Genomic DNA, 14,184 nt, shown 5'->3' with positions numbered 1-14,184 from the left:
CGAAATGCACATTTGGGGTCACATCAGGCAAATTCCTAGGATACATTGTTACCGAACAAGGAATAGAGGCAAAACCCCAAACAGATCGAGGCCATACTTGGACTGCCATCTCCAACTAACAAACGGGAAGTGCAACGTCTGACCGGCCGGCTCGCTGCTCTAAATCGCTTCATCGCCCGGTCAAAATATAAATGCCTTCCTTTCTATCAACTCCTCCGAGGAAACAAGGATTTTTATTTGGACGAAGACTGCGAAATCGCCTTTCGACTATTGAAAAAGTATCTGACCAGTCACCCGGTGCTAGTCAAATCAGAGGACGGCGAAACGTTATGCCTCTACGTCTCATTCTCTAGTTCGGCAGTTAGCGGCGTATTGGCGACCGAAGACCAATCTTCTACACTAGCAAAGCCCTCAATGATGCGGAGACACGGTATCCCAGGCTAGAAAAATTGGCCCTCACCATGATTGTTGTTGCGCGTAAGCTTTGACCTTATTTCCAATCGCATTCCATCGTCGTGTTTACCGATCAGCCGCTCTGAACTATCCTCCATAGCCCCCTCCAATCCGGACGAATGGAGAAATGGGCGGTCGAGTTGAGCGAATACGATATTGAATATCGCTCTCGTCCAAGTTTGAAGTCGCAAGTCCTGGCTGATTTCATCACCGAGCTGTCTCCTGAACTCGGAGACCCTACCCCTAATGAGGAACACTGGACGATGTTCGTCGATGGTTCGTCGTCTCATCAGGGGTCTGGCGTGGGACTCATTCTCCGATCTCCGATTGGCGAAGTACTTGAGCAAGCATTGAAGCTTAATTTTAAAGCATCAAATAACGAAACGAAGTATGTAGCCGTCCTCGCAGGACTTTGGTTAGCACGAGGACTCGGGGTGACACGCCTGCAAGTTTTCTGCGACTCCCAACTAGTAGTCAGCCAGTTTAGTGGCGAGTTCGATGCCAAGAACAAGCAAATGGGAGCATACTGTCAGTTGGTCCGGACATTATCTAGGGAATTCACTTATTTTTCTCTGACGAAGGTCCCACGAAACAAGAACGCATCAGCTGACACTCTCGCAGCCTTGGCGAACTGCTTGGATCCGGATTTGCGACGAGTGCATCGAAACATCCAGCATCGACCTAGTCAGCCTAATCTCCGTCATTAACGACGATTCGGTTCCGATGGAAGTCGACGAGCCAATAGAAAACATGTCGGATGTCACAAAGCCACCCGGTGATTGGCAAATTGAGATTGAGCTTTATATCTCCGATGGAATCATCCTGCCGGATCGTTGGGCAGCCCGGCGTTTAAAAGCCCAAAGTGCTAAATACATCCTCTTGGATGGAAACCTATACCGCCGCAGTTCGTTTGGGGTATTCCTTACCTGCGTTAGCCGCGAGGAGGCCAAACAAATCATGATGGAAGTGCACGAAGGTGACAGTGTCAAACATTCCGGCGGACGTGCACTTGCTTTAAAGATCAAGAAGGATGGTCATTACTGGTCAACCATGATTGCCAACTGTGAGGCTTTCTCAGTGAAGTGCGAAGCTTGCCAGCGTCACAGGCCAATGCGACATGTCTCGCCCGAACTGCTGACTATTGTTACAGCTCTATATCCATTCATGTGCAGGGCCATAGACCTTGTAGGACCTTTGCCACCATTAAGGTCCAAGAAGTTCATCTTTGTGCTAACTGATTACTTCACCAAGTGGGTAGAAGCGGAGTCGTTCACTAAGATCCAATCTTTAGACGTGACCAATTTCATATGGAAAAACGTCATATGTCGTCATGGACTTCTGTACAAAATTGTCACCGACAATGGCATGCAGTTCACCTCGTTGATCACCAGGCACTTTCTAAGTAAGTGGCAAATTCGTCTGAGTACCTCGAAGCCCCGATATCCTCAAGGGAATGGTCAAGCCGAGGCTACAAATAAATCAATCATAGATGGATTGAAGAAACGACTCGGGCGAAGAAAGGGAGCATGGGCAGATCATCTCGATGTCGTACTATGGTCTTACCGAACAACCCCGCGGCAATCTATGGGCCAGTCCCCATTTTCTTTGGCGTACGGGATCGAGGCACTCGCTCCGCCAGAAGCAGGTGTCCCGATACTTCGTTGCACCATGATGGTCGATAATCCCGACCTTAATAATGATATGTTGATCGATCACATTGAATTTGCTTAGGAATTGCAGGACCAGGCTCTGGTCCGGATTCAACACTACCAAGACGCAGCAGCTCGGTACTAAAAAAAGACTGTTCGTCAGCGGAGTTTCAATGAGGGCAACTTGGTCCTACGAGAAGTTTACGAAAACACCAGAGAAGTCAACGCCAGTAAACTCGGCGCTCGATGGGAGGGGCCATACCTCGTATCTAAGGCAGTTCTTCCTGGCGTTTACGAGCTCATGACCATGGCTGGTGAACAAGTCAGGAACTCATGGAATGCAACCCATTTGAAGCGTTATTATTATTAAGTCATCTTCACGACTTTAGCTGGGAGGTTCGGGGGACCCGACCTTCACTTATTTTTCGTTTGTAATATGAACTACGACTAGCTTGATCCCTGTCTCAGGGTACGTAGGAAACTTCATGTCTTTTTGTTTAGATTAAGCGAGTGCAGATAGACTATCAATAAAGTTTCTTTTTGGCAAAATTTCCATTAAATTCGAATTGATTACATTCAGTTCGGCAAGTCGCCAGAATAAAAATAAAAAATAATAATAATAAAAAGCGACAAGCGTCCTATCAACGAACTAGTTCCCATGGGAAGGCTAATCGCGAGTCTTTTGATCTCAAACTGATTCCCATCACTAGCATTCTGGACGGTCATGTCGTCTCAGAATGGGAGCCGGACCAGATAGATTGGACTCCAACGGTTCTTCCACCACCAGCTTGCTCAGTTAAGATCACCAGATTTGACGCTCCCGCCTTAAGGCTTCAAGCCTTTCCATCGGCACTTCGGAGCCCTTGGACACCATCTCCTCCAGGAAGGCACATGGACCTTCTACGGCATGGCGTTCGCAGAAGAAATGGTCCATCGATTCCAAGTAGTTAACGTACCGCCTCAGCCTCTTCAGGCAACCTAGGTAGGCCCAGACGTTTGTGATGCGCGGGAAGTCAGACTCTCCCAAAGGTTCGTAATCACCTTCGGGTAAGTTGGTCACCACCATACGGGCGACATGTTCTTCGCACGAGGCATGCTCAGCAAGTAGACGAGTCATGCGCCACTTTGCCAGAAAGAAATCTTCGGCTATGAGCTCATCCAGGACTCGAATAGTCCCTTCCAATCGGCAGAACCGAAACACTTGCTCGAGTTTAAGACGAAGTGCTTTAATATATGCGCCTAGTCTCTTGCGGTGAGCTCGGTACCTCTGGAATTCCTTTTGCAAAGGATCCCCTTCCGATTCGACGATGTTGAAACTCGGAACGAGTTCACGGGATCGAGACGTCTCTGTCTCCTCTTGAGGGGGGACATTATCCGACACATTCGGATCAAAACCGCTAGCTCCAGCGGCTGTCCGTTCTCGGGCTTGTTTCAACCATGCAGATCGGGTAGTCACTAGCATTTTTGCTAGTTTCGTTCTAGTTTGGAATGCTATGAACATTTCCAACCCTTCCCCTATTTATATTAAAATCTGGAACGTAACCGCCATTGATTCCATCAATCAGATTGCGGAAGGACTTTCGCTGCGTCCAGAGAATCACTCTAAAAGACCGTGCAAACATTCAATGTTTCTTGCCACGCGAACCTTCTCTCAAAAAAAAAAAAGAATATTTGTATATACATCAACATTTTCACTCCGATCTGGATTGGATATTAATCAGTTCGGACCAAACTCATTAACAAATACATTCGTAGTAGAATATATACTTCGTTGACATCCTGGCCAGATGATCAACTTGCGTCACAACGCATTAACTTTCATTTGTAGGGATAAGCCGAACCCAGAGTATTTGTTTCGCACTCGACCTCTAGTTTTGACGGAATGGTTAGCCGAACCCAGAGAATTGTTTTGCAGTCCGACTTCCGAACAAACACATTTTGTTAGGGATAAATGTCCCACCTTCGGAGCCCAGAGTTTTTGTCTCCACAATTATTTAACATAGAAATTACTTGATGTAAGCCGGGAGACGTCCCGCCTCTTGTACAATTTAAAAAATAAAAATAAAATTCAAGTTTTATTCAGTCTATCATAATACGACAGTCTTATTATTAAATTAAAGTTTGAGGCTCATGTCGCCAATACAAAATATGCTAATTTCGAGCTAGTGCACCACTAGCGGCAATCTCACGAGCACTCGTCTTGAGTCGCTTTGGCATCGGCCACAACAGCTGTAGCCTAGTCTTCTCTGATTCCTTAGGGCGAGTTTCCAATACTCTAGCCTTCTGTTCGGCTTCATCGAGCAAATCAATAGTCCTTTTTCTTTTCACCTTCAGTTCAGCGATCTCGGCTTCCAGACTTGCTAGCTGGCGATCAATCCTACGTTTCTTCATATGAAAGTACTGAAGATCTTGGCTTAGCTCCTGATGCATGGTTTCAACCTGCACAAAAAATTTGGGATTCAAAGCGATAAGGGATTAGCTGTTCATTAACAAAGAAAGACAGTTACCTGGCGAAAGATGGTATGGGCCTCAGCGACGTCGGTCTCGTTAGCACGCCTATTTATGTAAAACGACTTAATGTCAGTCGGAATGAAGTCACCGTTTAAAGAAGGATCTGTTTGGGTAGACTTCTGGTTCGCCTCCCGAAAGCACTCGTTGCAATACGCAATCAAACACGGCGGCAAAACAGCTATCCTGTCAAACCCATTCTCGATCCAGTTTCTTGGATGGGATTCAAGCAGTTTGAGTTTAAGAAATAATTCACGCTGTACTTGTTCCGAGGAAGCAAGTCGATCACGATACTCAGTATGACGATCCTCCACTAAATGGAATTTTTTTTCTAGATCACGTCTTTCTTCTGAATTGACATGGAAATTAATATCCATGGAACCCGGATGTTCGGATAATAGGCCATTCCTCTCTCGATGGCTTCCGCATTCGATAATGTTGGAACATCATAGGTTTTCTCAACTTGGATAGTTCTGAATAAATAAGAGACAATGCTAGTCTATTTTCCATTTTTACGAAAAGGAAAAATTCCAATAAATAAAAGGAGAATTCCGAAGCATTAAGACCTAAAGGTGAGAATGGGCCGAACAAGTCGGCAATGTCATTACATGGGCATCAAACCCGAATCCAATAATCCGAAAAAAGAAGAAGTAACAAGACGATCAAATGCCAGAAGGGTCGGATAGATCAGCCCGGAAAAGACCGGCGTTGGATCCATGCGGATCTCTAACTGAGTCTAGAGCACAAGTCCCTGGGTGGAGAAGCCCGAAGCCGAGAGTATCCGGGGACATGTTAAGGTCGCCTTCTTCTAACTCGATTATGTCTAAGGCCTCAACAATTGCCCGAGCTTCAGCTTGGTTCTTACTAATATTAGCGATCTGCTCCTAAGGAATAACCGCCCCATTTTTGAGTAAGTGGTTCACGGTTTCCTTGACTCCGACAGCTTGATTGAGCACATCCTCCTTTGGGCGAGCTACTTTTTCCTGGTCAACCAAATAGGCTTTCACCTTGTCAAATCGGTCTTGAATCTTCTTTGTCGTCCTAGTCACTTGGGCTAGGCGGTCGCCACGCAGTCATATGACCTCCGAGGTGAATTTTGATTCCAGATCGCTGAAATCCCGCTGCAGTTTAGATTTTTCTTCTTCGAGAATTTTTTGACGAAATTCCAGTTCGCCAATCTTCACCTCGGATCTAGCGATGGACTCATCCCTCTTAACGATCATAGCCTGCAACTCTAGGATCCTCTCATCATTGGCTTTGTCAGCGGCCCTGATCTGCTCCAAGTTCTCTTTCAGATGGTCGAACTCATAAGCTGTCGACGTCTTAAGACGTCTATTCTACAACTGAGTCATCGAGTTGACATGGGCGGCGGTCTGCGAAAACAGAAAAAGAATGTCATGAGGAAATCGTTTAAACAAAAAGAGAAAGCAGTAAAAAGAAAAAGTATGTACCATCAGAAGAGATTGAGCGGTGTTGAGGTATGCTTCCTCGAATTCCAAATCGCTTGTCTTGGGGAGAATCCGATGAGAAATCTTCAGATTCCGAAAGAGCTCGCCCGCAGCTGCTCGATCTGTCACTAGGGGGCAGTCACCAAAATAATCAATGGCAAACTTATCAGTTCGGTCATCTTTCCTTGTAATTCGGAATCGGTCAGCAGATTCCGCAGACGAGCTCTTCGATGGAAGCCTAGTGGGTTCTCAAATGAGTATTGGTCGATGCGAACATATAAATAATGGGCAGCCCACTTTTTGAAGTTACTAACTTTCTTTCCAAGAAGAAAGTTGTGATTCGGTTTCATGTTCACCACCCAGTTTTTGTCGCCTTTCGAAGCATTGAACTCCGATCTCGACTCCTACTTCAGCCGCTATAGTAAGGGCGGCGGTGAAATTACAGATACTACTCGGGGTGAACTGGCAGATCGGCATCTTTCGCCGTTGGGCGTATAGCGACAATAAAGCCGGAATTGGAAACCAAAGGAGACATTCAGTAAAGTGATCCTCGTACAGGCGGATGTATCCTTTCGGGGGATTCCAAGGATGCTGGTCATCTCGTGGGATTAGAATTGTAACGCTGCTGTTCCCCAAGCCGCATGAGTTCAGCATGTCGTTGACTAACTTGATCGAACTCAAGGTTTTTTCGCCTCCGATTCGCCCTTCATGGTCCAACGATGGCGGAATGTCTTCGATCGAGATTCCCAGAGGAATGAACCGATCTTCTTCTAGGCGCAGGTCGACAGAGGGTGGTTCAATGTTCCCATCCTCGTGGCGATTAGATTCTGAGTCTAGGGGTTGAGCCTGCGAGGAAGAAGCCCCGGCCGAACATCGAATTAAAGGTGGTTGAGCTTCAGAGCCCGAACTGCGTGACACGTTCCAGATTGGGCACTTTATGTTTGGAATTGCGCCAAATTATTTGATCAATTTCAGTTTCAGGAGAAGAAACGGGTTCCGAAGTGCTCGCCATGACAAATGATAGGAGAGTGTGGAGGAAAGCCGAAAAATACAACAATAAATAAATGCAGAAAGAAGAGAGAGAACAGAGCAAAATATCTTGTGTTGTCGGCGGAAAGTGAGAAATGATGGGGGAGCTGCGTATTTATAGAATTACATGGGCGGCAACCCTACGAAAAATCATCATAACCTACACGACCTTTCAGCTTCCGACCTAGTTGATGCAACACATGTGACACGTGTTACGACGACAAAGGGTGGTGAAGCGGTACAGAAGTCCAAGTGAATAAATCTGAATTTCTTTATGGTTTAGATCGAATATTTTCTTTCTCATAGTTCCGATATTCGAATTTACTTCCGAATATTCTGAACTGGGGGGGACTAATTGTTGGTGCGGGAATTAGCACCCCCGACATACCGGTCTAAACCAGAAAGATAAATCGATTATTTAACCAGGAATCCGGTCTAACCTTAAATTGATAATTTACTTGAGGCCCACTCGGATCGGAAGGCCCAGCCGCGAGGATGGAGAGTCGACTTCCCAATTCACCTCGCGACCGACCTGACGAAAAAGAAGAAACTTTCCAAATCTTGGTTAAAGTTATAAGGAAAGTTAATATATTCTGTAATCTTGTAAAAAGTATAAATAAGGGGAGACCCTTCCATTGTAAAGGATCGAGCAATTGAATACAAAAACCCTTTTATCTTTGTTCTTGCAAAAACCCTAACTTGAGCCTTAAGAGATCTAACCCCCTTTCTGATTTCTAGCTTTGATCGAGTTCCTTGTGAGAATACTTATTGGAATTTGTTTTCCCCATCAAACAAATTCATTGTAGAAACCTAGTTTCGACACTAGGGCTAATATTTTGCTACCAAGACCTGGTTTCCCAATATATGAGCTATGTGTTAAGTTTAGACACCTCGAGGTTCATTATGTAGATCTTCTCCCAGAAAATGGATGGGAGATTGATCTTGATGCTGTTGAGTCTATTGCAGACGAAAACACGGTTGCTTTGGTTGTTATAAACCCTGGTAACCCTTGTGGGGATGTCTATAGTTACCACCATTTGATGAAGGTTAGCTTGATAATTTCTGTAACCAATGTTTTTTGTTTCTTGTTTGAGATTTGATGTTTACGAACTTGAGTTTTTTTTTTTTTTTTTTTTTGTGGTGTAGGTTGCGGAAACAGCGAAAAAGCTTATGAAGTTTATGGTCATCTTGCTTTTGGGAGCAAACCGTTTGTGCCAATGGGTGTGTTTGGATCTATTGTGCCAGTACTTACACTTGGCTCTTTATCAAAGAGATGGATAGTTCCTGGTTGGAGGCTCGGGTGGTTTGTGACCACTGATCCTTCTGGCTCGTTTAAGGACCCTAAGGTTAGTAATTTAGTAATAGCATCAATCTTTTTAGAAATCAATGATGCAGAGAGACGCAAAATAAGCTGTTTACTTACTGATATCTTGTTCATTTTGGATCAGATCATCGAGCGGTTTAAGAAATACTTTGATATTCTTGGTGGACCAGCTACATTTATTCAGGTATAATATTGATATTAGTTAGATTAGACTAAAATATTTCTGATCTTGAGTAATGAATTTAGTTCTTGATTGTGTTGTGCATCAGGCTGCGATTCCCACGATTTTGGAACAGGCGGATGAATTATTCTTCAAGAAGACTTTGAACTCGTTGAAGAACTCTTCGGATATTTGTTGTGACTGGATCAAGGAGATTCCTTGCATTGATTCCTCGCATCGACCAGAAGGATCCATGGCAATGATGGTGAGCAATCTATATACAAAACTATGAAAGAAAATTTTCACAAATTGTTGTTACACATCTAGGTCTTTTAAATATTTGATTTGTGTACTTCGTTCAGGTTAAGCTGAATCTCTCGTTACTTGAAGATGTAAGCGACGATATCGACTTCTGTTTCAAGTTAGCTAGAGAAGAATCAGTCATCCTTCTTCCCAGTAAAGATATTTTTTTTCAGTCTCTTGTAACGAAATTACAAAATTTAAGAGTAGTCCTTTTTGTTTTTGATACTTTTGTGTGGATGGATGTGGCTATACAGGGACTGCCGTGGGGCTGAAGAAACTGGCTGAGGATAACGTTTGCGGCCGATGCAACTTCGATCGAAGAAGCTTTCAAAAGGATCAAATGTTTCTATCTCAGACATGCCAAAACTCAATATCCAACCTCATAGTTGAATTCTATGCAAGGTCAAAGTGTGCTTAAAAAAACACAGATACATCATATAGTGTTTTATTTATTTATAAATTTTGATATAAAATTAGCTTTACTGTAATAAAATCAACTCTTAATTTTAAAAATATATATACATACTTGTTGAAAATAAATAATTTATCAAATTATAGAGTAGTTTCCTACAATATGTCTAATGTCTGTTCGTCAATATGCCTAAGTCTATTAACACATATCAAAGGGGCATCAAAGCGTTACTTTGTTATTAGAATAGTTAAAGAATCAGACAATGGCCCAACATATTTGGTCAGAATTCGTAAATGATCGTTGTCTACGATACAAAACAGGGCGTATCTCAAAAATGTCTCAACATAACGATTCTGATATGCTAAGGCCTAAGAAAGAACTCTAAAACAAGATGCATTGTCCCAAAGAGAACAAAAAAGTGTTCGTACTTTTATTTTAATAAACATTTTGCTTAGATGATAATGCTATTAAATTTAAGTAGGTACGATACGACCATCCCACGTGAATACATGCATGTATTTGAGAAAACACTTGTTAATCAACTAATTTATTTTAATTAATTAATCTGAATAGTTACTTTCTAATAGTCCCAATTCATTATTTTGAATAGTACGGTGGGTCTTTAAGGAACAGTGAATTGGGCCTTTGTACCCCATAGCTTTGATTCCCAAATGACCCCCCTTCTACATAAACCGACTCCTCTATCTTGTGACTTGTGTTAATATTTCTATCCAGTTTGTACTAGTGACTATAATTTTGTTCTAAATATGCAAATGCGTGTAGCGATTTCTCATTTTAAAATGAATTTCTTTTCTATCAATGCAATAGTAAATTTGACAACATAAGTTTATGTCTTTGTAACTTAGCTGTCAAGCTAAGATTAAAAACTCTGCTAGCTAAGTTTATGTCAAGCTTATAACCCAACAATCTAATCTTAGTAATTTTATATCTTTACATAGGACGCTTCAATGTTTACATATGTGTGTGTGTATATATATATGCATGCGTAGCCACAACGTTGGAGATAGCACAACCAGAGCCGGCGCTGAGAATAAATGGGCTGCAAGCCAAAAAAAATTTAGGTGATAGTGAAACTTGAACTCAGTACCTCCGCAACAATACCTACACCCTTAATCAACTGAGCTCAGTCTCTCGAGCTCCAACACTGCACTCTTCAGTCCAAGCTCAAAGCAGCTCTCTCCGACAATGCAAAGTTAGAGCATCAAGTGCAGTTTCTCCAAGATGAGCTGAAAAGATCGAGGAACCAGCTTGCTCTGTTCACAAATCATGATTCTCCTGTATGTAATTCTAATCTAGGTTCTTGTGAAGAACGTCACGATGATGAAGTGGTGGTCTTCGACGAGCTTTACGCTTGTTTTGTTAGCAATGAATAGGGCTGGGCATTTGGGTAACCCGTTCGGGTTCGGGTATTATCTGTTCGGGTTCGGGTAAACGGGTTTAGAAAAATAGAATCCATTGAGTATTTTTAGATATATGGGTTCGGTTCGGTTTGAGTACTACTGGGTTTGGGTCGGTTTGGGTTATATATTTTAGAACCCGATTAGTACTCGAACTACCGGGTACCCGAAAAAATATAATTAAAATTAATTAAATTTCAATAAATTTAGTTAAATTTTGACTTATGTGACAAAATATTTTAGATATTTTGATTATTTTTGATATTTAGGTATAAAACTAAATGAAATATTCAAAATTATAATCATATTTTGGGATAACTGCATTATATTAATGATAAATATTATAAATATGTTTATGCTTTCGGGTTTAATGGGTACCCAAACGGGTACCGGGTATTACCCGACCCTAACCCGAACCCACGGATATTAGAAAATAGAACCCAATAGAGTTTTATAGGCAAACCCGTACCCAACCCAAACCCGGTTTTTTGGGTCGGGTATTCGGGTACGGTTTTTATGCCCAACCCTAGCAATGGACATGGATCTTCATCAACCTCATGGGTTTGATTCTGTTTCAACACACACAAGATTCCAATATATAGTCTTGTTTCTGTTTTTTGTTTTTTTTTTCCTTTGTTCGCTTCCATGCGGTCTGAATATAGAATTGCAATCTGTAATTGAAGTCACTGAGACATTCACTAATACAAAGAGATGATTTTTCTTAATTTCTTGTTATGGTTATAAGAATATAAGAAAAAATTGGGATCAAGAATTGCAATGTTAAACAACTACTTGGTCTAGTTTCATATTACCTTTCCTTATTGGTCACATCAAGTCTTTTCATTCTAGATTTTGTATCATGTACTAAATTCTACAATGATTTTACAAACTTATCGGCGTATTCAGGACTAAGCAGATGCTCCTTCAATTTGGTATGAGATAAGCGGTTTAGTTTATTTATAGAGACTCTAATTATTTTTCTTCGTTTTTTTTTTGTTATAAAAAACTTGTTCCAAAATTTACAAGAGCATTATATATTATTAGAAATTACTAGAAATTATTTCTGTGGCACTAAAGTAAAATAATTATAGAAACTAATACATATCTCATTCATGAAAGTAAAATCGCATTTTTGCCTCTATAGAAAAAGACAAACGGTGAACAAAGACAAATCTCTATTACAACATAGAGAGAAAGACAAAACACTAATGGTCTAATTTCACTTCATGGTCTAAGGGAGGTATTGAACTTGACATTTTTAAGATTTTGTGGGATTTTAATATTTTAGAATTTTGAAAGATTTTAAGTGAATCTTTAAGAAATTTGATTGTGTTTTAGAGTTTTTATATTTTTAAACAAAAAATGAAATGGGATTCTATGAAATTTTATTATTAGACTTTGAGTGATTTTAAAATATTTTAGAACACAAAAAAATAAAATTTTATACCAAAACAAAATCTGATCAAGAATCTGCAGCAATGTCCTCAATTCATATATGATATAGTATATACGATAGTGGAACATGTCTCAGTTCATATATAGAGTATCTTGTCTAAGTTATATTTCACGTCTTCTTCTCTCATCTAATGAACCCCTATTCCATCTTCTTCTTGATTCATCATCCTCTTTATCCTCCTCTTGCTCGTAGCGGATTTCCTTTTTCCTCTTACGCTCTTTATCTTTCTCTTTCTCCTTCTCCTTTTCTCTTTCTTGGCGTTCCCATTGTCGAAGACAAGCCTGGTAAGCACGCTCTGCATCCTCAAGTTTCCTCCTTTGCTCTCTCTCTTTCCTTGCCCGTTCTCGCTCAGCCTCCCTCTCGTATCTATCCATTTCTGGCTCCTTTTCACTTCTTTCTCTGCTTCTTCGGCCATTTCTCTTATTCCAATCAGGTGAGCTTGTGTCAGGCCTATTGTGTTCTCCAGAAACCTCAACATCATTTGCTGCAGCATCTACATGAAAAGAACATCCTATCAGACCCATATATAAAGGAAATTAGATAATGGCAGCCGAATTAAGGACAAAGAATAGTGGAGGAAAAACAGCCCAATGATAAAAATCTCAGGGAAGTCATGTATTTGTAAAGCTGCAGGAGATGAAGGACGTCACTTCATCGCCACCACCACCATAGTCTAAATCTGGTCAAGCTGATCCACCTAATAACATATTCAATGCTTTAGGAAGTGAAACTTCATATCCAAGTGGAGCAGGCAAAGGGAAACCTCTTGGTTCATGATCACAAGCCTGGAAGGTAAAAATTGGGAATATATCATTAAAAACTATATAACAAAGACCAAACTAGAAACTGGAGCTGAATAACAAAAACCAAACTAGAATACTTGAGGTGAAGCTTGTGCAAGATGTATTCTTACCCCAATGTTGATAGAGACTTGTTGATGTTGGTTGCTTCTTTAAGGCGCTCACCTTCAGCTCATTAACTATGTTGCCGATATTCCTGATGTTAGCAGAATAATTTAAAAGAGAAGGGTAGTCAATTTTTTGAAGTTAATCTCAGTATCCAAAGCTAATAGATACTGAGGTATCCAACGCTTTACCTCAGTATCCATTCACAGCGATTAACTTCTTGAAGGGTAGTCAATTTTTTAATCCACAGACGATGATTACATTTGTCCTCTAATAGATACTGAGGTAAAGCGTTTCAATACTTTAAGAATGGTAAGTGGATTCTCCCAAGTGCTTCCTTTCTATTTATTCAAAGATCCGAAAAATGGATATGTCTCGGAAGGGAATAAATGCGAGTTTGGTGTTGAAGTCATGGTTGTTCCACCCATTACCAATTGGGAAGTCGTCTCTTTTAACGAGAGACTTTTTAATCCCAAATTCTCATTTATTGTCGAGGATTTCTCCAAATTGGTAAACAAGCTTCATGTATCAGACAACTTTTCAGTTGGTGGAAAAGAATGGTAAGTAAAAGTAAGGCTACAAAATCATTGGTACATTATATACATATATGTATGTTTACAAAATAATGTGATTTCTATGATTTCTAGAGTTTTGAAGATGTATCAAATAGATAGAAGAACTAAAGAAAATGGCAAATCGAAATCATTGTCTTTTTTCTGCAATTAGCTGATAGTGAAACCCTATCAGAGGATGAGAAGATTTATGTGGATGCAGATCTCCGAATATCAGACACATACTACGATGACAATCACATAACAGGCGAAGTACGTACGTCTTGAAACTACTGTTTTTCTTTTGCTTTGTGTGCAAGTCTTAAACCAATTACATATATTATTTTTTCTTGCATGCAGTTAAGTGCTGGTACAAGACACCAGGCCAAGACTGGTGTTGGGAGTTTGACAATTTTGTGGCTTCAGCTAAACTTTGGGAAAGTATTCAGTTAGACAATGACACTTTGACATTAGAGGTCGAATTTAAAGTTGTTTTTACAACTAGGTATTCTAACTCATGATCTTAATAAATAGCCTTTTCTTTTAGACTATCTACAACAATTCCATA

At 40.9% G+C, this 14,184-nt stretch overlaps 2 protein-coding genes across 2 annotated transcripts; both read left to right on the top strand.

The window, feature by feature from the left end:
* The first annotated feature begins 572 nt into the window (after window positions 1-572).
* LOC109127421 (uncharacterized) lies at window positions 573-1,160 on the top strand. The gene has a single exon (XM_019232075.1). The coding sequence runs from the start codon at window positions 573-575 to the stop codon at window positions 1,158-1,160; it is 588 nt and encodes a 195-aa protein (XP_019087620.1).
* A 6,054-nt stretch (window positions 1,161-7,214) lies between these two features.
* On the top strand, window positions 7,215-9,413 carry LOC104728798 (putative aminotransferase TAT2). The gene is made up of 7 exons (XM_087472921.1): window positions 7,215-7,325; window positions 7,894-8,089; window positions 8,234-8,433; window positions 8,536-8,595; window positions 8,681-8,836; window positions 8,934-9,027; window positions 9,129-9,413. Exons 1-7 carry the CDS (start codon window positions 7,215-7,217, stop codon window positions 9,290-9,292), a joined length of 981 nt encoding a protein of 326 aa, XP_087329047.1. The 3' UTR covers window positions 9,293-9,413.
* Window positions 9,414-14,184: the final 4,771 nt, after the last annotated feature.

Source organism: Camelina sativa, chromosome 11 (genome assembly GCF_030686135.1).
Source record: "Camelina sativa cultivar CO46 ecotype springtype chromosome 11, ASM3068613v1".
Taxonomy (NCBI): Eukaryota; Viridiplantae; Streptophyta; class Magnoliopsida; order Brassicales; family Brassicaceae; genus Camelina; species Camelina sativa.
Note: the sequence above shows the minus strand (reverse complement) of the source record. Positions and strands in the feature narration are given on the sequence as shown.

Excerpts from the sequence above, each read along its gene's own strand:
- LOC109127421 (XM_019232075.1), top strand. The coding sequence starts at position 573 with ATGGAGAAATGGGCGGTCGAGTTGAGCGAATACGATATTGAATATCGC.
- LOC104728798 (XM_087472921.1), top strand. The coding sequence starts at position 7,215 with ATGGGCGGCAACCCTACGAAAAATCATCATAACCTACACGACCTTTCA. Across the intron at positions 8,090-8,233 it reads TTTGGTTGTTATAAACCCTG|GTTGCGGAAACAGCGAAAAA; the intron begins GTAACCCTTGTG and ends TTTGTGGTGTAG. Across the intron at positions 8,596-8,680 it reads GACCAGCTACATTTATTCAG|GCTGCGATTCCCACGATTTT; the intron begins GTATAATATTGA and ends GTTGTGCATCAG.